General features: G+C 38.9%; 1 protein-coding gene across 1 annotated transcript in view; it reads left to right on the top strand.

The window, feature by feature from the left end:
- MBD2 (methyl-CpG binding domain protein 2) overlaps positions 1–23,817 on the top strand; it is a 63,896-nt gene that overhangs the window by 6,554 nt on the left and 33,525 nt on the right. Inside the window, exon 2 of the mRNA XM_060173896.1 lies at positions 16,927–17,086. Within this exon, the coding sequence (XP_060029879.1) occupies positions 16,927–17,086 (160 nt within the window). The remainder of the gene's footprint in view (positions 1–16,926; positions 17,087–23,817) is intronic.

Here is a 23,817-nt window from a genome sequence, read left to right as displayed (position 1 = left end):
ATTATATAGGTGTGTATCATAAAGGTTATGAATATACTAAATACTACTCAGCTGTGCACGTTAAAAGAAAAGGATTTATATATGTGATTTTTTTCCATTTTTTATTTGTGATTAATAGGGGGTTACAAGATTGTAAGATTATAGTTCAGTACCACACCCACCACCAAACTTCTGTGCCCCCGCCCACTCAGTTCCCAAAGTTGACCACAATATTATAATGATCACAAAGTCATAGAAACAATTCTCTGCTTTTTCTTACAAAGGCATAGAAACAGTTTCTCTGCTTTTTTTTTTTTTTTGCAAGTTCATGTGTATCAGTTCTGTGGATTTCCTAGATTCCGATAGAAGGGAAACCATCCAGTAGTTGTCTTTCATTCTCTTTACTTATTTTGCTAAGCATAAGCACCTCTACTTTGCTCAGTACCTCTACTTCCATCATTTTTTGTCCCAAAGGACACAATATCATCTTTTTTGATGATAACAGTAGTATTTCCTGGAGTATATAACCCATAATTTCTTTTTAAATGTTTTGATTTATTATTTTTTAAATTTTTTGATTGCTATTTTTTAAAATTACCTTTAATTATTTGATAGAGACAGCCAGAAATTGAGAGGAAGGGGGGTAGAGAGGAAGAGAGACAGACATCTGCAGCACTGCTCCACTGCTTGTAAAGCTTTCCCTCTACTGACGGGGACATAGACTTAAATCTGGATCCTTGCACATTGTAACATGTGCACTCAACCAGGTATACCACCACCTGACCCCTTGAAGCACTGCTTCATAGCTCATGAAATTTGCCCACTTCATGTGGGACAGGGGGTTTGAACCCTTGCCCTTGCACATGACATTGTGTGTGCTCTCCTGGGTGTGCCCAGCCCCTGAACACAAAGTTTCTAACTAGTGTCTGCCAATTAATAACACCCGAAATTTTGTAGAATGATTCTTGAGTGTCTTATTAATCATTGCTTTATATTATCTGAATTATTGGTCTGAGATGAAGCTGGTTGGGCTATTTTATTAAGTTAAAACTTTTAAAAACATCTTAACATTTTTAATCTTGTGTTTATTTATTTTGGATGGAGACAGAGAAATTGAGAGGGTAGTGGGAGGAGGTAGGAAAAGAGTGAGAGAGACTTGCAGCTGCTTCACCATTCATGAAGATTTTTTCCTGTAGGTGGGGACAGGGGACTTGAACCCAGGGCCTCTTGCACTGTGATATGCATTCTCAATCAGGTGTGCCACTGCCCAGTCCCTAATTTCAAATATTTTTAAGTTTCTGTTTTTCATCACTAATTGTTGAGAATTTTGTAGAAGGATAGAAAACTTTTTTCTGGGGCTGTGTGGTGGTGCACCTGGTTAAGCACAAGAAGCCGGGTTTGAGCCCCTGCTCCCCACCTGCATGGGAGGAGCTTCAGGAGTGGTGAAGTAAGTACTGTAGATATCTCTCTCATTCTGTCTTCCCTCCTCCTCCTAATTTCTTTTTGTCCGATAAAATAAAAGAAATGGCTGCCAGGACAGTATATTTGTCATGCAGCCACTGAACCCCAGTAGCAAAAAAAAAAAAGTATGTAAACTTTTTTTCTTGTTTGAATAGTAGAGATAGAGTAAAAATGGCAGAGAAGATGCTGATAGTGCAGACACCAGTAAAAAATGAGTATCAGAATTCCATTGCCTCCTTACAGATCATTTATGAATATATTTCGAATACTGTATAAAGTATACAGAGATGTATATGCTTTAACTCTGTTCAGTATAGAGTCTCTTGTGCTTTAATTCTGTATGAGCAGTGTCACAACTCTCGTAATTTTTGCAGTTATTAGTAGTATTTTGCTGAGAACTTGATGTGTATTATCTTATTAGACTATTAAAATCCCTTGATGCATAATTATACTTATTTTCATTTTACATTTGGTGAGTTGGCACAGTTGAAATCTTACTGATACACACAGTTAGAATTCACATACAGGAAGTTTAATCTTAATACTCTTAACCACTCTGCTGCGTCATGTGGAGATTAGATCTCACCTGTAATCTCAAATATTGTCTCATGTCTCATATTCTTTTTTTTTTAAATTTTTATTTAAGAAAGGATTAATGAACAAAACCATAAGGTAGGAGGGGTACAACTCCACACAATTCCCACCACCCAATCTCCATAACCCACTCCCTCCCATGATAGCTTTCCCATTCTCTAGCCCTCTGGGAGCATGGACCCAGGGTCGTTGAGGGTTGCAGAAGGTAGAAGGTCTGGCTTCTGTAATTGCTTCCCCGCTGAACATGGGTGTTGACTGGTCGGTCCATACCCCCAGTCTGCCTCTCTCTTTCCCTAGTAGGGTGTGTCTCTGGGGAAGCTGAGCTCCAGGACACATTGGTGGGGTCTTCAATCCAGGGAAGCCTGGCCAGCATCCTGGTGGCATCTGGAACCTGGTGATTGAAAAGAGAGTTAACATACGAAGCCAAACAATTTGTTGAGCAATCATGGATCCCAAGCTTGGAATAGTGGAGAGGAAGTGTTAGGGAGGTACTCACTGCAAACTCTAGTGTACTACTGCTTTCAGGTATATATTTTGCAGTAGTTTATGGATACGTGTGCACATAAGCTCTCTCACAGAAACTGGTGTATATCTAGGTTATGGGACTTTGTTAGAAAGTGAACTACCTGAGATGAAATTAGAGTGTACTATAAAAGGAAAGGTCTCACCCGAGTAATGAAGCTGAAGGGTTGTCATTCCACACGTGAAGTCTCTGGACACAGTCTGAGGTGAAGCATGTTGAGGTGGCAATCGTTGCGTTGGTTATGTTGTGATCGGCGGATGCAATATTATTTGGCTTGGATTGGGAGATGCATACGGGAAAGTGGGCCCTATCCAAGGGTTCCAGGACTGGGGGAAGTAGGGGCTCTATAGTGGAGATGTGAGGTTCCTGCTGTCTTAGGGTTCAAAAAGACAATTGATAGTTAATGCTATCATCACATTATTTGTTAATTGGGTTAATTTTGAAAGGTCCTTTTGTTATGGTTTGCTGTACAGTATCCAGTATCTTGTATATAGCTGTGCTATTGGATGCTTCTAATCTACTTGGTCTAGGCTTTTGAGAGAGTCCGCATATCAAATACACAGCCTATATATTAAAAGAATTCAGTTTGTGTTTTGAGTAACTTTGAGACATACAATTGATTTTCCCCCTCTCATATTAATTAACTACTGATTTATATGTCTACATTTTGCTAGGAGTGTACATAAACACCATTCCCACCACCAAAGGACTGTGACCCATCCCTCCCGCCCACTCCCACCCCCCACTGGCCCAGGAAGCTGCATGTCTACCCCTCACCACTGGGTTTTTACTTTGGTGCCCTACTTACAATTTGATCAGGTCCTGCTTTTAGTTTCCCTTTCAGATCTTCTTCCTCAACTTCTGTTGATGAGTGGGATCATCCCATACTCATCTTTATCTTTCTGACTTAGTTCACTTAACATAATTTCTTCTAGCTCTGTCCAAGATGGGTCAGAGAAGGTGGGTTCATTGTTTTTGATAGCTGCATAGTATTCCATTGTGTATATATACCACAGCTTTCTCAGCCACTCATCTGTTGTTGGGCACCTGGGTTGCTTCCAGGTTTTAGCTATTATGAATTGTGCTGCTATGAACATAGGAGTACACACCTCTTTTTGGTTGGGTGTTATGGAGTCCTTGGGGTATAACCCCAGGAGAGGAATTACTGGATCATATGGAAGGTCCATGTCTAGCCTTCTGAGAGTTTTCCCGACTGCTTTCCACAGAGGCTGTACTGATTTACATTCCCACCACCAATGTAAAAGGGTTCCTCTGTCCCCACATCCTCTCCAGCATTTGTTGCTGCTGTCCTTTTTGATGTATGCCATTCTTATAGGAGTGAGGTGGTATCTTAGTGTTGTCTTAATTTGCATTTCTCTGACAGTCAGTGATCTAGAGCAGTTTTTCATATGTTTGTTAGCCTTTTGGATCTCCTCTGAGGTGAATGTTTTGTTCATATCCCCTGCCCATTTTTGGATGGGGTCATTTGCTTTTTTGGTGCTAAGTTTGCTGAGCTCTTTATATATTTTGGTGATTAGTTTCTTGTCTGATGTCTGGCATGTGAAGATCTTCTCCCATTCTGTGAGGGGTCTCTCTGTTTGTTTAATAGTTTCTTTGGATGTGCAGAAGCTTTTCAATTTGATGTAGTCCCATTGGTTTGTTTCTGCTTTAGTCTTCCTTGCAATTGGGTTTGATTCATCAGAGATGTCCTTGAGGTGTAGGTGGGAAAGTGTTTTACCAATGTTTTCCTCTAAGTATTTGATTGTTTCTGGTCTGACATCTAGGTCTTTGATCCATTTGGAGTTGATTTTTGTTTCTGGTGAGATAAAGTGGTTCAATTTCATTCTTCTTCATGTTTCAACCCAGTTTTCCCTGCACCATTTATTGAAGAGAGCCTCCTTTTTCCATTTAATCCTTTGGGCCCCCTTATCAAAGATTAGATGCCCATAGGTGTTGGGATTTACTTCTGGGCTTTCAATTCTGTTCCACTGGTCTGTGTGCCTATTTTTGTTCCAGTACCATGCTGTTTTGATGATGATGGCTTTATAATATAGTTTAAGGTCTGGGAGTGTGATGCCTCCATTTCTGTTTCTTTTCCTTAAGATGGTTTTGGCAATTCTAGGTGTTTTCAGGTTCCAGATAAATGATTGTAGTGTTTGTTCTATTCTCTTAAAGAAGCTTGGTGGAACTTTAATGGGTATTGCATTAAATTTGTATATGGCTCTGGGGAGAATATTCATTTTGATGATATTTATTCTTCCAATCCATGAGCATGGGATATCTTTCCATTTCTAGGTATCAATTTCTATCTCCTTGAGTAGCGACTCATAGTTTTCAGCATACAAGACTTTCACTTCTTTGGTCAACTTTATTCCTAGGTATTTGATTGATTTTGCTGAAACAGTAAATGGGAGTGATTTCTGGATGTCTTCTTCTTCAGATTTAGTGTTTGCATAAAGAAATGCCACTGATTTTTGTACATTGATTTTGTAGCCTGATACCTTGCTATATTGCCTAATAACTTCCAGTAATTTTCTACTGGATTCTTTAGGTCTTTCTATGTATACTATCATATCATCTGCAAATAGTGAGAGCTTGACTTCTTCCCTTCCAATCTGTATTCCTTTGATTTCTTTCTCTTGCCTGATTGCTATGGCAAGAACTTCCAATACTATGTTGAAGAGTAACGGTGACAGTGTACAGCCCTGTCTAGTCCCCGATCTGAGGGGGAATGCTTTCAGCTTCTGTCCATTGAGTATTATGTTGGCTGTAGGTTTGCTATATATAGACTCCACTATCTTGAGGAATTTCCCATCTATTCCCATTTTTTGTAGAGTTTTGAGCATGAATGGGTGTTGGATTTTGTCAAAGGCTTTCTCTTCATGTCTCATATTCTTTACTGAGTCTGATATGCCACTAAAATAAATTATTTTTACTATTATATTTGGATCCTGAAGTTGACAGTATAAATTGTAAATTTAATACATAAGGGAAAATTGTAAATCCTATTTGGTAGTGAAGCTATTGCACCAAAAGGTAGTCTTAAGATCATAGGTACTATTGGAGGTAGGAAGAAGGAGAAATTGTAATATTCATAATGAAACCAGTTGTATTCTGTATAAAATAGAATCAGTAATTCTGTTCAGAAAAGTCTCTTCCCCATTTCTCACATATTGTTTATTTGTGATTTAATACTGATTTACAAAATTATAAGATAATGGGTAAAATTCCACACCTTTCCCACCATCACATTGGAAACTACACTTCTGCCAAGGTCACAGATATGGGTTGACTATTGTTTATTTAAATAATATATATATTTGCCCATTTTTTTCTATGGTTCTGCCTTCTCTTTCTTTTTAAGTCATGCCTACTCACCTACTGCTTCTGAATGCCCTTCTCTCCCTCCCTCCCCCTCTCTTTCTGGATCCTGATAGAATTGGAGTTCAGAGTTCTCTGGTCATCTTCTCCCAACATTTAGCCCCTCTGGGAACATGGACCAAAATTATGAGGTGCAGAAGGTGGAAGTTCTGGCTTCTGTAAATGCTTCTCTGCTGCTTGATGTGATGTTGATCCTTAGCCCCAGCCTATTTTTATATTTCCCTAGTAGGGCAGGACTTTGGAGAGGTGAGGTTCTGGGACACATTGGTGAGGTCACCTGCCCAGGGAGATTAGGATGAAATTGTGGAAGAATCCACAACTTTGTGGCTGTGACTTAGTGAGTTTCTGGAGAAATCTTGGTTATATTTTGTAGAGTTTTCAGGTGTTTTTTGGTTTATTTTTTGTTTTTCTATTTTATCAGGAGCTTGATCTGAAATTACTCCTACTCCATAGCTACGCCTTGGAAGTCCTGAAATGCAATATTCTTAAGTGCTTGTTGTATATTAAACAGTTTGATTTGCTTTTACAAGTCCTTTTTTTTTTTTTCTTGATACTACCTGATTGAAGCCCAAAACTAAGAATAAAAGTCATATACAGGTGTTGTGATGTGCTGGAGAAATTTTTGTGAGGGTGCAGCATCGCACATGGAATTTTTAGAATACATATAAAAAGAATTTTTAGAATATACAAAGCTTCACCTTTCAGGATATCCACAGTTCTTGTTGTAAGCAAAGCACACAGCTGAAATGGAACTGATATATTTTTAAATGGATACAGGTCCATTTAAAAATTACCTCCTGACAGAGATTGATAGGTGATTTTTTCAAATTTTTGAAAGTGACAAATAATTTCAGTATTTATTTGTAAGATGTGGGCATAATTTAATTTTTTCTAATTTAGATTTAGTTAATGGAACAAGCAGGTGATTTACAAAGAAAGTGATGCTTTTGTTGTTGCTTTTAGGCTTTATAGTGAAACAAGTAGAAGCTCATAGCCGTTTAGCCTGTGTTGAGATCTTTGCAGACATGCATGATGAACTAAAAATAAGTCAGTTAACTCTTATATCATGATTTTGCTGTTTAGCTTGGAATATCTGTTGTCCTCAGTTTTTGTTTATTAGCTTTTTATTATTATTTCCACTAGGAAATGACTGAGAGAATTATAAAATGACATTTTTGTTAAAATTTTAATCAGAATTTCTTAAAACTGAAGCTTTAAGAAAAAGGAATAGAACTGTAGAGTAGAATGAAATTTGAGTAACATCTGTGGATTGTATGGTACTGGTCTTAGAAGTATAAATTTGTTGGAGGATTGGTCACATAATATGTATAGGAGTATAATATAATAATAGTAAAAAAGAAGTTTAAAGTTGAGTGCTTAGTAATTATCAGGGACAGATATGAGTGATTTATTAGTGAGAAGATCATCATCCTTTAAAATATTTTTTAAAATAAAATACCTTATTCTTTTTTTTTAACATACAGGGTTATTGGGGCTCAGTGCCTGTATTATGAATCCACTGCCCCTGTGGCCATATTTTTGAATTTTTTTTTTTGAATAGGACAGAGAGAAATTGGGAGGGGAGGGGAAAATTGAGAGAGAGAGAGAGAGAGAGAGAGAGAGAGAGAGACTGGCAGATGTGCTTCACCACTTGTGAAGAGACTCCCCTGCAGGTGGGGAACGGGGATTGATCATTGGGCAGGTCTTGTGCTTCATACTATGTGTGCTTAACCCGTTCGCTACTGCCTGAGCCCCCCCCCATTTTTTTTTTTTTAACCAGAGGACTTGAATTCATGTCCTTACACATAATAACATGTACATTTTTACCAGTTGAGCCACCTGCTGGTCCCTGCCTTCTAAGTTTTTAAAATTTTTTTGTCATTCTGGAAGAATCCATAGATTAATACAAGATTGAAAATCTTTAGAATTCTTTTTTACACTGACCTAGGTGTTACCATGCATGACACCTGGTTGGGTTTGAACCCCTGGCACAGCACATGGGAGTACTATGGCATTGGGGAAACCTTGGTGCTGTGATGCTTCTGAAGGTGACCTAGACTGGTGATGCCCTGAGGATGCCAAAACTAAGACAAAGGAAACAACAACATGTAGTGATATATACACCTCTTTTAAGGTCTTTCCTGCTGGTCTTAGCCTCTTTTTTTTTTTTTTTTTTTTAGCCTGATTTGTTATGGGGGTATACTTCTATCAGTCTTTTATTGTGGAAAAACTTTAAACACATGCTAACGTAGATAAAAATACAAATAGGTAAGTGTAATGAATCGTCTTGTGCTAGTCAGTTTAGCAATGATCATCTCCTGGCAGATGCTGTTTTATCAGTATCTGTCGTACCCACCACCCCCTCCATTACATTGCAATTTGAGTCTCAGGCTCCCAGCCGTGTTTACTACAGACATTAACATCATTGTTTCCAGTTCCCAGTTCAAAGAAACATTGTTTTCTTTTGAGAAAGTGACTTTCTTATGGCACTGAAATAATATTAAACAGAATCATACACGAACTCATTTTTTATTTTTTAGTGGATCTCTCTGACCTTTCCTTTGTCTTCTTTCTTTTTCTTTCTTTCTTCCTCCCTCCCTCCCTTCCTTCCTTCCTTCCTTCCTTTCTTATTTTTTATATAAGGCAGGGCCTTATTTTTGTTACGACTTTCATTTTATTTAATAATGATCGATAAGACCGACCATAGGGTAAGAGGGGTACAATTCTACACAGTTCCCACCACCAGAGTTCTGCATCTCATCCTTTCCATTGGAGGCTTTTCCTATTCTTTATCCCTCTGGGAACATGGACCAGGGTCATTACAAGTGCAGAAGGTGGAACGTCCGGCTTCTATAACTGCTTCTTCGCTGGACATGGGCATTGGCAGGTCGACACCCATACTCAAGGCAGGGCCTTATTAATGCACGAGATGCCTCTGCTTTGAGGCTGCTTTTCATTTATGTAGACAGAGGGTGAGAGGCCACTGCACCAGAGCTACCTGACACCATATGGGGACTGGAACCTGAGCCATGTTCATGGCAAGACACATACACACCCTACCTGATGAACTGTCTCTCTGCCCTTTATTCATTTTTAACATAGAGGTGATAGAATTTGCTAGCAGTGATGAACTTTTGCATGTAATTTTTGTTGCATAAATACTATTTTATGGGGCTGTTGAGACAGCATACTGGTTATGCAAAAGACTCATGCCTGAGGCTCCAAGGTTCCAGGTTCAGTTTCTAGCTCCTCCATCCCCACACTCTGAAGTGGTATGTGACACTCTGTGTCTCATTAAAACAAAAAATAATACCTAATGAAAATGACTAGTATAGAAATTATACCATGCCATGCCACTTAAAATTGAGTGGTGATTCCTTAAATATTTATGTGGAACGCTGTCACATTTGATCAATACCAAGTTGTAAATACATTTTTTTCCCCCTATTGATAGTAATTCTCTACTTACTTGCCCACTCCAGCTGCTAGGGAAATTCTTTAATGCTCAAATTTACTTGTTCAAACTCTTCATATATATATATTTTTTAAGAGGTACTTTTCCATTTTTACCGAAATAATCACATTGCATACTTTAATATTTACATTTAACACATTTTATTATAGAATTAAAATTGCTTACTTATTGGATACAGACAATGAGAAATTAAGAAGGGAAGAGGAGATAAGAGAGGAAGAGAGACACTTGCAGCCCTGCTTTATTATCTCCCCTTCCTCAGGTGGGGACTGGGGGCTTGAACTTGTGTCCCTGCACATGTTAATGTATGTACTTTACCAGGTGCACCACCACCTGGCCCCTTACAGACTTTTAAAAACATAGTGATATTTAAAAAATCCTACCACTACCCAGCTGCAGCACTTGTCAGTCTTCATTGGTTACACATTCACTAACTGCCTCTGATCCAGCTTTCACTATTTAAAGCATGTCTATCATTTTATTTCATTCATGGTTTTGTAAAACAGCTTTATTTATTCAATGAGAGAGGCAGAGAGAGACCTGTGTATCCTCTGGCATATCTAGTGCTAGGGGTCTAACTTGGGGGTGTCACTCAAGGAAGTCTTTAGTCTTACGGTGTGCTTGCTAAGATAAGCCATCTGGATAGTACACTCTGGGTATAGGGAGAGAGAAGGGAGGTAAAGTTTAACTTGTAGCTTTAGAACCATATACTACTCAGTATTTAATAACTAGAATACAGGAGATGCTAACAGACAGTTCATGGTTAGAACAGGCAGTGATTGCTACCTGGTTTGGAGGAAGGAAAATATTCCCAGTACTTCATTCTGCTAAGACTTTATGGAAGTGTAAAGTGTGTTGGCATTTTTGTACTCCTGAGAATTGGACTTAGAGACATGTATGACAGGTCAAGTAAAAGATGATTTGTAAAGGGCTGAGGAAGGAAACCATTCCTCTTATTCCAAGTAAAATGAGTAAACCAGTGGGATTGGAGGAAAGGCCACTGAGGAAGAGGAATGGTAAGTAAGGTTGAAAGGTTAATAAGAGGCCAGGTGAAAAATAATCTCAAATGCAGGGTTAAGGTGTATTCCTCTGTTTTTGTTAATGGACATTTGAAGTTTTGAACTGAAGCTGTGATATTATGTGGTGTTTTATTGGGCTGTTCTTCTTCTAGCGTTTGCCATTGGGCTGTTGAAAAGTCACGACAAATGTTTGTATAGAAAAACAGAACAAGAAGTCACGACTTTTCCAACAACCCAATAGGAAGAGCAGTGCAGGTAGTTTAGAATGTTGAAAGACTGACTAGTAGGAAAATCAGTTGACCTTTCCTGGTGATGCAGATGTGATAAAAACTTGTTTTTGGGGGCTGGGCGGTGGCGCAGCAGGTTAAGCGCACATGGTTAGAAGCCAAGGACTTGCATAAGCATCCCAGTTCAAGCCCTTGGCTTCCCACCTGCAGGGAGGGTGATTCACAGGCGGTGAAGCAGGTCTGCAGGTGTCTGTCTTTTTCTCCCCCTCTGTCTTCCCCTCCTCTCTCGATTTCTCTCTGTCCTATCCAACAAAAACAGCAATAACAACAATAACAATAAATAACAAGCGCAACAAAAGGGAAAAAAATAGCCTCGAGAAGCAGTTGATTCATAGTGGAGGCAATAACCGAGTCCCAGTAATAACCCTGGAGGCAAAAAAAAAAAAAGACTTGATTTCACCTGTTGCTATAGAAATAGGAAGGATGGATTCTGGAAGGTGTCTATAAGGAGTTAGTCCACAAGAACTGTTCAGAGATGGGGAGATAGTAATCAGATTAGATAAAATTTACCTGGTTCAACATTTAACATTTGAAAAGCTAGGAATATAATTTTTTTACTTTTCTTTTCAAATTTTGCAGTGCGGCAGCATATAGAGTTTTCAGTGGGATGATTTTTATTATTTCTCACAAAGGATAATGGAGAGTGAGAGTGATGCACCTCCGAACATCTCTTCAGCCAAACAGCAAATCTTCTGCCATCCATAGTACTCCTTGTCACTCCTAGGCCAGTTCTTTTTAGTCTGCTCTAATTTCTGTCACCCCCTTCCCCCATAGTTACTGGTTCAAAAACTGGTTTGAAGATTCACTTGTGTTGGTTCAGATCTGGTCTCCTTATAATTTGACTAAACACCATGGTTATTCATCTTACCAAAGTGACATGAAAACATATCTTCCTATTAGAAGAGTGTAGTTTTACATGCAAGATTTTTTTTTCATCATTGTTTTTTTATTGTCAGGGTGCTCAGTGCCTGCACAGAGAATCCAACTGCTCCCAGAAACTTTCTTCCCCATTTCTTTTATTTTGCTAGAACAGAAAGAAATTGGTGTGTGGGGGGGTGGAGTTGAAGAGAGATATCTGTAGACCTGCTTCACCCACTCCTGCAGCTTCCTCCTTGCAGGTGTAGACCAAGGACTTGAGCCCAGGGTCTTTGTGCATGGTTATGTGTGTACTCAGTCAGGCATGCCTCCTCCGGTCCTCCATGGAAGAGTGAATTTTTATAAGTATTTATTTATTTATTCCCTTTTTGTTGCCCTTTTTTTTTTTATTGTTGTAGTTATTGTTGTCTGTCTTCGTTGTTGGATAGGTCAGAGAGAAATGGAGAGAGGAGGGGAAGACAGAGAGGGGAGAGAAAGTAGACCTGCTTCACTGCCTGTGAAGTGACCCCTGAAGATGGGGAGACGGGGGATCGGACCAGGATCCTTAACGTTGGTCCTTGTGCTTTGCGCCATGTGTGCTTAACCCGCTGTGCTACTGCCCGACTCCCTCAGTTGGTATTTTTAAGATTTTTAAAGTCATATGCCAAGTAACTTTTGGACTAAGAGGTGGCTCAGCAAGTAGAGCACACTTTTTACAGACTTGAAGCCCCAGGTTCAATACCAGGCATTATATATGACTTGACTAGTGCGTGCTCTGGTCCTCCCACCCCTAAATTATTATTATTTTTTCCTTTTTGTACATCTTTCATTAGAAATTTCTGAGCTAGATTTCAACAGTTTAATCATACTGAAAGTAAACAAGACATAAATCAAGTAATGGAATGTTCTTGAACTGGAAAAGGCTTAACTGCCGTTTTTGGTTTTCATCTGATGATTACTTTTCTTCAGGGTATTTACTGAGCAGGAGAAGTTAAAGGTGCAATCACAAGTTGGTTCAGGGCTGGTATAGTTATAGTAGGGAAATTTTTCTTGTGGTTGAAAGCGAGATCCTAGTATTCATTACTGGGATTAGAAGTAATCACTTTGAACACCAAAAACTGAAAATGACTAATATCCTTCACTAGTCTCTTAAAGTTAAAAAGAAAGTTAACTTTCATAAGTGGCAATCCAGTGCTTTAAAATAAAAGCTTAGTCACTTTAAGCCCTGGTGTATTTGAGACTGAGACCTACAGCAGCCATTTTAGAGAGCAGAGTGACGATAATTTAGTCACTCTGGAATAAAGACCAAAATTCAAGTAACTATACAGTTTTTTTGTTGATCCAACCTTTACTTCCTCAGCCACTTCCCAGGGTCATTTTGCTGCTGTATAAATGTCCTATCTGTATCTGCTGGCAGAATTCCTGCTTAACTGTTCCCTTTGACCAAGCCCCTCCCTATCCCTACATCCCCATTCTTCATCTCTTATGGAGGAAGGTCCCTAATATTGAAATCCTCTGGGGAAGCTTGGTTTTTCTTAAAGCAACTGCTAAAGTAATAGCAGTTACTGAGAAGAAAACATCTTGTGTCACTGTTCTGAAGACACCAGCATATATAACTAGAATTTGCAGCTATCTAGTATAGATAATTCTTAGAATAAGATTTTTCATTTTTATGATGGGAGGCCATAATTTGTTATGAATAAAAAATGATTGGATATCAGTTGATATTCCAGCTTTTTTTGAATATACTGATTGTTCAAACTTGACTTTTGCTCCCTTCCTTTCTAATTAATTAGTAGTCTGTCAGAAGTTTTAAACAATAAATATTTTTCATTTGATTTTAAACTCAATAACCAAAGGAATTATTTGAAGCCAGGTTAAATTACTTATCAAAATTATAAACCAGGAGATCACATTCACTATGTAATTTCTTTTCATTGAGTTCTTAGAGTTAGTGGATTTCCTTACCTGGGGGAAGGGGTTCTTAAAATCGATCTCTAATCTTATTCTATGGAGAAATGCTTTAGTCAGACATGGTATGTTTTCAGCTGCACTACGTATCTGGCATATCAACTGTTTTGTAAGGAACCACTTGTTGCAAGGTTAATTTGTGAAATCACTTTATTCCTTTAAAAGTGACTTTGTATGGGTATCTCTAGCCAGATGCTAAAAATGGTAGTGCTTACCTTCTAGGTTCAGATTGCTTGTATTTTCAGTTTCAGAAACATTGTCAGAACAAAGTCCACTTGTTTAGCTTAAATTTTATTGTGCTGAGATTTTTTCTTAAATATTTATTTTATTTATTTATTCCCTTTTGTTGCCCTTGTTGTTTTATTGTAGTTATTATTGTTGTCGTTGTTGGATAGAACAGAGAGAAATGGAGAGAGGAGGGGAAGACAGAGAGGAGGAGAGAAAGATAGACACCTGCAGACCTGCTTCACCGCCTGTGAAGCGACTCCCCTGCAGGTGGGGAGCCGGGGTTTGAACCGGGATCCTTATGCCGGTCCTTGTGTTTTGCGCCACCTGCGCTTAACCCGCTGCGCTACAGCCCGACTCCCTGTACTGAGATTTTTTTATTTGGGGTACCTGGCTAAGAATTGCTATTCTGTTTTGCAGAGTGTTTTTTCCCCCTTTTTAAATGCTGCAGATCGAACTTGATACCTTCTTACTCATGTCTTGTCTTATTCTTTTTTCCTTTTTTTTTTTTAAGTATACCGACAGTTCCTTAAATATCTTCTGAGAACTTTTGACTATTTTAGCTTAACTAAAGTTAGTTGTAATTATACAAGTAATATATTAGAAGAATTAGTCTTACTAACTTTTCAAACTAATTTGGTTCTTCTAGTAATATTTTGTTTCTTACGTTGTATAATAGAAATAACCATGAAACTACTTTCTAGTTCAGTTTTTAAAATCCTATGCAAAATAAGTTAAATAAGCACAGAATTTGCCATTTCACTATGTCTGTAAATTAAGAATATATATATATGTATATATATTTATTTATTTCTCTTTCTCTTTTCTTTTGCCACCAGGGTTATTGCTTGGACTCAGTGCCTACATGATGAGTCCATTTTTCCTGGTGGTATTTTTTTTCTTTTTCTAATAGAGACAAATTGAGAGGGATGGGGGAAAGAGAGAGAAAGAACAGCACTGCTTTACCACTGGTGAAGTTTTCCCACCGCAGGTAGACGCAGGAGGCTTGAACCCCTGGACCTTTCATGGTAATGTGTGTGCTCTCCTGGGTGGTTTGTCAAGCCCCCAAGATGTATTCTCTTTAAATTAATTTTTAAAGCAATGCTTTATTTATATATATTGGAGAGAAAAGAAAAAAAAACACCCCAAGAGGGAATAATAATACACTGTTCATCTTTATCATAACTGGAGTTGGGACTATTTTATTGCTAGATTTCCTAGCCTTTTTGCTTTTGTATTCCTATTAAGATATTTGTCTTTCATTGTGGTCAGTTGGCGTATGGCTCTTCTAAACATAACACATTGGCTTAGATGAGAGGGTTTCTAGGACTTCCTCCAGTTTTCTTGTGGTAATGAATGAAACTTTAACAATTTGATCTAGCACATTTTACATTTTTTAAAAAAATTTATTAAGTAAAGCTTTGAGGCATATTTCCTTTCAAAATTTTCTCAGATCAGTGCTACACAGGAAAAAACAAGTTGGTCAGACTTGTTTATCCTGGTACTTCCATAAATTTTCTAGCTGTGTCAGTATTTCTTGCAAATTTAACTCACATCTTCCATTATGTAAACATACTTGTAAATGTTTGCTTTCGTTTTCTTTTACATATTACTGAAATTCAGAAGGTTTTTTTTATTTTAAATGTTAAAGTTTTAAAATGATAGACCTAAATATTATAAGTATTCTAAGTGTGTGCATTTGGTTTTTAAAATCATTTTATTGGGAAAATGATGACTTACAGGACAGTTGTTGACGCTTGAGTACAGTCCTGGTGCAAGGTGTCGGCTCACCTCTCTTGCCACCAGCCCATGGCCTTCACCGGGGTGTACTTGATAGCCATCCTCCTTCCCCTAGTCCGGAGCTCTTTGCTTTGCTGGAATACACTTCACCAAGTTTAAGTAACACTCTTGTGTTTCCCTTTCTTCCTGTGCTTTTTAGTGCTATCTACAAGTGAGACTGTCTGGTGCTTACCCTCTCTTCTCTGTATACGTGTACTTTTTTTTTTTTTTTTTTTTAATTTTAATGAGAGGAAGATTCAGAGAGAAAGACTGGAGGACTGCACAGCTCTGGCTTATGTTGGTGCTCAGATCCTCAGGCAGGAAAATCTTTTTGTAGAACCCTTATGATGTCTCCTCTACCCTACATGCTTTTTAAAAATTTATTTATTTACGTATTTATTCCCTTTTGTTACTCTTGTTGTTTTATTGCTATAGTTATTATTGTTGTTATTGATGTTGTGTTGGATAGGACAGAGAGAAGTGGAGAGAGGAGGGGGAGAGAAAGAGAGACACCTGCAGACCTGCTTCACTGCCTGGGAAGGAACTCCCCTGCAGGTGGGAAGTGGGGGCTCGAACCGGGATACACTTAACCCATTGCGCTACCATCCAACTCCCTGCCCTAAATGCATTTTTAATAAGGACTGTACTGGGTAGTGTGTATATGTAATACTTAGCAAAATAGAATAGCATTTCAAAAGCCAGCTGTAAGATTGACAATTATCTGTGGTATTTGTACTGTGTTGTACCATACAGTTTGTATTAAGATTATGCAGTTGGTTGGCGAGTGACCAGTAGGATTATCTGTAGAAACATCTTTTATATGCTCCAGTAGTATACCTGGTAGAACATTACATTAATGACACATTTTATAGGAAAATTAGAAAATACCTTTAAATGTTACCGGTTTTTCGTTTTTTTTTTTTTTGGGCGGGGGGATCTTTACACATTTAAAATTGTGATGTGGTGATGGGTCTGGGTGGTGGCACACCTGGTTGAATGTACCCATTACTATGCTCCGGGACTCAGGTTCGAGCCTCTGCTCCTCACCTGCAAGGAGGATGATTCATGAGTAATGAAGCAGGTGTGCAGGTGTTTCTTCCTCTCTCCCTCTTCCTCCCTCTCCTCAACTTCTCTCTGTCCTGTCAGATAGAAAGGAAAAAGGGAAAACTGACTGCTAGGAGTGGTGGTTTCATAGTGCTGGCACCGAGCCCAGTGATAATCCACATGGCAGAAATAAGCAAACAAAATTAAACGGAAAAATAATATGATGTGGTAACAGTAGGGATGAAAATGGAAAGTCACACAAAAAGATTACTATGTAGAGATTCAGTTTAAAAACCATTATCTTTTGTACAGTGAGTGTTATCTTTCTTCCAGTCCAAGTGGCAAGAAGTTCAGAAGCAAACCTCAGTTGGCAAGGTACCTGGGAAATACTGTTGACCTCAGCAGTTTTGACTTCAGAACTGGAAAGATGATGCCTAGTAAATTACAGAAGAACAAACAGAGACTCCGAAATGATCCTCTAAATCAAAACAAGGTCGGTTAATCTACTTATAGACATACATGCAATTTCAGAAGCTCTCCAAAGTACCCCATGTTGTAATCATGCCACTGCTTTTGATTCTGTAAATTCCTAAGGTTTTCTTTTTCTGTTCCTATAGAACATTATAATTCGTAAATAATAGGTTTTTTTTGAGGTGGTTGTGAGTACTTACAGAGAGCATAAGTGCATTATACACAGCTGAAAACAACATTTTATAATTTTTCTTGACCAACATACCCTTGACCCATGTTGATTTACAAAGGATTCTTAGTTGATGTTAATTGTGTTTCTCCTTTAATTCCCCCCTCCACACACACCCAAATTAATCTTAGATAGCTGTTTTCCCCAATTTTTCTTCTTCTGAGTTTCAGAGATGTGTATGGTTTAGAGTGCTGGTAAAGTCATGCTTCCCTTTTACATAGAAAAACATAGAAAAATAAGCCATGGCATTTCTGACAACCCAGTTTTTATTGCCACCGTCACCTAACCGTGTCAAATGGCAGAGGGGAAAATAAGGGTTTTCTTTTTTTTTTTTTAGAGCTATGAGCCATAAAACCTTTCATGTCCCTTGGGAGGAGTGCCAGTTGACTTAGGAACACCGGGGCAGTCTACCAGAGTGGGCAGAGCTTTAAACTCAGGCAGGGTTTGATACACGGCTCTACCACTTACCAGCTCATGTAGCTGTGGGGAGTTTTGTTGACCTTTGATGGTCTCATATTTCTCACATCTCAAATCAAGGTAATAATTGTATATTATTGTAAGGAGCAAATGTAAATTTATATGAGAACATCTAGCAAAGCATTTGACTCATATTAGTTGCCCCTCCCCACCATACCCCCTCCAATTGTCCATCCTTGAGCACCAGCCAAACTTGGTGATTAGTATTGCTTGGTGGCATTATAGGAAACATTCTAACCATGCATCCACTTTTTAAAAAATGTATTAAAATTTTTTTTTCATACTTTATTTACTGTTTATTGCATAGAGACGAAAAGAAATTGAGAGGGAAGGGGGGTAGAGGGGGAGAGAGAGTGACACATGCAGCATTATTTCACCACTTGTGAAGCATTCCCCCTGCAGGTGGGAACTGAGGGCATGAACCTGGGTTCTTGCACATTGCAGTATATGCCCTCTGCCAGGTGTGCCAGTCCCAGCCCCCATCCTCTTATAGCTTTAAAACTTTTCCTGAAGGTTTGGGCTTTCTGTGTTTTTTCTGTTACCCAGAATTAAGCTTAACAGTTGATTACCACTATACCCTATAATCTTATGGTCTCATAACTCATTATTAAATCACTAGTCAAAATAAATTCAATAAAAAGAAAAAGTAGTTTAACTTCAAACAATTGGTATGGAGTACTCAATGCATTGTTCATGTATTTCATTTGTTGGTTTCACAGGGATATTGGCACATATTTTGTTTAGAAAGGCAGAATGGAAAGGGAAGCTGAAAGTACCTCTTGTGTCACTTAACTCTTAGGTTACTTTTTGGTTTGGTACTTAAGACAGTGTTAGGAAGGGTAGGAGATACTGCTAGGTGTAGAGGAAGTTCAGGTCGCAAAACCAGCACCTTGAGCGCCCATAGGGAAAGCTGTGCGATTTCATCTTAAAGACACCTTCATCTAGGCTTAGTTGCTTCTTAACTCTACAGAGGGAAATTAATTAAATTTTATTTTTTTTGAAACTAGCTTTTAAAAATCAACTTCAGAGCTGGTTGGTTACTTATTTAATGGGGTCAGATATTTATGAAATGCATTGAAGAGCCAGCATCACAGTAAAAACTACATTGAATGTGATGTGCAGATATAATCCATGATAATTGTAACTCACTGAACACCAAAACTTAATTCATCTCTTCAGTTTGTGTGCACCTTTATGCTCTAGCTGCCCTGGACTGTTCATCATCCTGCATCACGGCATGTGCTTTCAAGATTCTGCTTGCTCATTGCTGTTTCCTCTGCTTGGAATGCGCTTTCCCCCTTCCCCTCCATCTGGTGAACTCCTATTCATCCAAGACCCAGCTCCATTGTGTCCATCTGTGTGAAGCTTGCCTTGCCTTCTCCGGGCAGAACCAGTTTCTTCCTCTGTAATGCCTCCCTGGTGCTTTAACACTGTATTTGTGATTGCCTGCCTCAGCTAGACTGTGAGCTCCATGAGGGCAGGAACCCTCTTCTTCTATTTCTTTCTTTCTTTTTTTTTTTTTTTTTGCAGATGTAGTTCAAGACTGACAGAAGGTAGGTGCTTAATGCTTGTTTCATGTTTACTTGATTTAATATCCACTTCTTTCCAGAAGTATATGGTGACTATAGATGTTACTGAATAAATAAATATTTCATTCATATATATATATTTATATTTGTCTTTGTCATTGTTTTCTAGAGCTATCCAACTTTTATGGGAAGGGCTGATCATATTTATATAGCTGATTTAATTTTTATTAAGTAGACAGAATGTGGAGTTGTCTATTTTTTATTTTATTTTATTTTTTATTTAAGAAAGGATTAATTAACAAAACCATAGGGTAGGAGGGGTACAGTTCCACACAATTCCCACCATCCAATCTCCATTTCCCACCCCCTCCCCTGATAGCTTTCCCATTCTCTATCCCTCTGGGAGCATGGACCCAGGGTCATTGTGGGTTGCAGAAGGTAGAAGGTCTGGCTTCTGTAATTGCTTCCCCGCTGGCTGAACATGGGCGTTGACTGGTCGGTCCATACTCCCAGACTGCCTCTCTCTTTCCCTAGTAGGGTGGGTCTCTGGGGAAGCGGAGCTCCAGGGCATATTGGTGGGGTCTTCAGTCTAGGGAAGCCTGGCCGGCATCCTGATGACATCTGGAACCTGGTGACTGAAAAGAGAGTTAACATACGAAGCCAAACAAGTTGTTGAGCAATCATGGACCCAAAGCTTGGAATAGTGGAGTGGAAGTGTTAGGGGGGTACTCACTGCAAACTCTAGTGTACTTCTGCTTTCAGGTATATATTTTGCAGTAGTTTACAGATACGTGTGAACATATGCTCTCTCTCACAGAAACTGGTGTGTATCTAGGTTTTGGGACTTTGTTAGAAAGTGAACCACCTGAGATGAAATTAGAGTATACTATGAAAGGAAAGGTCTCACCCGAGTAATGAAGTTGAAGGGTTGTCATTCCACACGTGAAGTCTCTGGACACAGTCTGAAGTGAAGTATGTTGAGGTGGCAGTCGTTGTGTTGGTTAGGTTGTGATCGGCAGATGCAATATTATTTGATATGGATTGGGAGAGGCATACGGGAAAGTGGGCCCTATCCAATGGTTCCAGAACTGGGGGAAGTCGAGGCTCTATAGTGGAGATGTGAGGTTCCTGCTGTCTTAGGGTTCAAAAAGACAATGGATAGTTAATGTTATCATCACATTATTTGTTAATTGGGTTAACTTTGAAAAGTCCTTTTGTTAGGGTTTGCTGTACAGTACCCAGTATCTTGTATATAGCTGTGCTATTGGTTGCTTCTGATCTACTTGGTCTAGGCTTTTAAGAGAGTTTGCATATCAATTACACAGCCTATATATTGAAAAGATTCAGTTTGTGTTTTGAAAAACTTCGAGACATACAACTAATTTTCCCCCTCTCATATTAATTAACGTGATTTATATGACTACATTTTACTAGGAGTGTACATAAACACCCTTCCCACCACCAAAAGACTGTGACCCATCCCTCCCACCCACTCTCACCCCCCACTTTCTCAGGAAGCTGCATGTCTACCCCTCACCACAGGGTTTTTACTTTGGTACCCTAATTGTCTATTTTTTAAAAATAAGCATATGGTTTAGGCAGATTGCTTAGCACTGGGCCATAGGACTTGCATACCTCAGTTATAAAACTTTCATAACCAGCGCTGTAAATGCGAGCTGAGTGGTGCTATGGTCTCTCTCCTTCTCAGAAAAATACATAAATACTTAGAAATATACATAAGAACCCCATGTTCTTATAGCCATAGGAGTAAGTTACTTAAAAGTCTCCGTAAAGCTGGAAACACCTAAGGCTAATTAATGTTAGCAGTTCATCTTGCAGAATAGCAAGGTTATAGAAGCTGGACCCGAGAGTCGCAAAACCGAAGGGTCAACCCTGAAGGATCTCAGCAAACTCAGATACTCTGACTCTGAGACAGTGTTCTTTCTATTAGGCCACAGTAAACATGTCAGTGAACTCAAGACTTTTCTGTTTGTTCAGGAAAGTTGCCAGTTCACTTATGAGCGATTTCTTCTTTTTATTATACTCCCATTTGCCTCCATTTTCCCCTGAAGGGTAGGGTATGTTGATATTCACTATTAGGTGTCCTGTAAAGCAGAAATCTATATCCTTTTGTGAGTTGAAGGAAACAGAAGAGCCTGGTAACAAGTCAGCACAACTCAGCAGCCTATAGTTTAGTCTCAGGGGTGACAGTCTGGAAAATCGGTGACTCATTTGATGTTGGAAACTTAATGCTTTTCTTCTATCCAATGAATTTTAAATCATGGGCTGTTTGCTGAATAGAAGAAAATGTAATAAATACATTGTCAACAATTTTTAGGATTCTTAGTTACTTTAGTAGCAGAGTAAGAAATGTTTAGACTATCAGATTGCCACAAACACATTGCGGTCACAAAATGATCTACAGTAATTTAGAATCAAGTCCTAGCAAAACATGATACTAACAATACACCTTAAGCTTATGGACCAGGCATTTTGTATTTCCTTGGAATTAGCCTCAACTGCATCCACGTATGGAAATAGTGAAGGGGAAGGGTTCTTGTTCTCCATCCTTCATGACGTGGCAGAGAATGAGAACTCTTTTAACACTGTAGTGTTTTCCATTTAAAAGACAAGGCAAAACAGTGTTTTCTCTTTAATGATAATACAGTATAGTGGAAGCTGGGAGATTTGTAGTGACAAACAGGAATCTCACGTGTTTGTAAAACTGGCTGAAATATTAAGTACTTTTAAAAACTCTTGTCTTGAGAGAATTATAGATGGAATTAACAAAGTAAACTTAAAACAGGCTAAGATGTAGTTTATGTTTACTGATAACATGTTCGGCTATATATTTCATATAAAAATGTGCTTCCTTGGGTACAATACACATTGAAGCATAATTGGGACAATAGCGTTTGAAGACCTTTTCAAGGTGACTTGATTAATTTAGGATGGATGAGTACAATGAAGTGGACAATATCTTTTGAATAATATTTACTACTGTTTTTGCAGATCCTGCCCACTGCTGCTTGTCACATACTCAGTCTTTTGATTGTTGTTGTTGTTATTGATGTCGACTTTGTTGGATAGGACAGAGAGAAATGGAGAGAGGAGAGGAAGACAGAGGGGGAGAGAAAGACAGACACCTGCAGACCTGCTTCACTGCCTGCGAAGCGACTCCCCTGCAGGTGGTGAGCCTGAGGATCCTGCTGGTCCTTGTGCTTTGCGTCAGGTGTGCTTAACCCGCTGTACTACCGCCCGACTCCCCACATACTCAGTCTTTTTTTTTTTTAAATATTTATTTTATTTATTTATTCCCTTTTGTTGCCCTTGTTGTTTTATTGTTGTAGTTATTATTGTTATTGTCGTTGTTGGATAGCATGGAGAGAAATGGAGAGAGGAGGGGAAGACAGAGAGGAGGAGAGAAAGACAGACACCTGCAGACCTGCTTCACCACCTGTGAAGCGACTCCCCTGCAGGTGGGGAGCCGGGGTTCGAACCGGGATCCTTATGCCGGTCCTTGTGCTTTGCGCCACCTGCGCTTAACCCGCTGCGCTACAGCCCGACTCCCCACATACTCAGTCTTAACACTACCCTGCAGCTCTACTCTTCTTTTGACTATATTGCACCTTACTGATTTTCTTGTCACTGACAGAATTACTTTTAGCTACTACCACCATCTTTTTTTTTTAATATTTATTTTCCCTTTTGTTGCCCTTTTAAAAAAATATTGTTGTTATTGATGTCGTTGTTGGATAGGACAGAGAGAACTGGAGAGAGGAAGGGGGACAAATAGGGGGAGAGGAAGATAGACACCTGCAGACCTGCTTCACTGCCTGCGAAGCGACTCCCCTGCAGTTGGGGGAGCTGGAGGCTTGACCAGGGTCCTTAAACCCGTCCTTGCACTTTGAGCCACATACGCTTAACCCGCTGCGCTACCGCCCGACTCTCCTACCACCATCTTTCTGATTGCTAGTGTAAAGCTGAAAGTAGGTTGCTGAATATTGTCCATTAGACTAATGGGGGAAAAAAAACTAGTTAAAATAGATGGAAGTTAAGACTGAGTTGATTTTCGAGCAGCTCTTCCAGAGGTTACTCACAAGAGGATGTTAATAGAGCAAAACTACCCATTAGAACTATATGTTATGAAGATCTTCTAGCCAAAAATCTTGTGTTATTGAGCAGTTGAAATAAGGCTAGTTTGATGATTGACCAAATTTGGGGCTTTATTTAATTTTAAATAGCCATATATTTCTGGTGGCTGCCATCATGGGTGTCACAGTTCTGTTGAGTTGTTGAAACGTTCATTACGTATTTTTCTAAGTTTTTCTGTGCTTAGACTTTTCTAACAACCCAATAAAACTCTGCCTCTCAAGACAGAATTAGCTTAGAAATTAATGTAAGCTTTGGTTTAAAAAAATTGTTGTATTTATTTATTGAATATTTTTAATGAAAGAGGGGGGAGGGGCAGGCCAGAGCACTGCTTGGCTTTGGATTATCTGGGATCTCAGAGCTTCA

This window comes from Erinaceus europaeus, chromosome 15, assembly GCF_950295315.1.
Source record: "Erinaceus europaeus chromosome 15, mEriEur2.1, whole genome shotgun sequence".
Lineage (NCBI taxonomy): Eukaryota > Metazoa > Chordata > Mammalia > Eulipotyphla > Erinaceidae > Erinaceus > Erinaceus europaeus.
The sequence above is the reverse complement of the archived record's forward strand: the minus strand, read 5'-3'. Positions and strand labels throughout refer to the sequence as shown.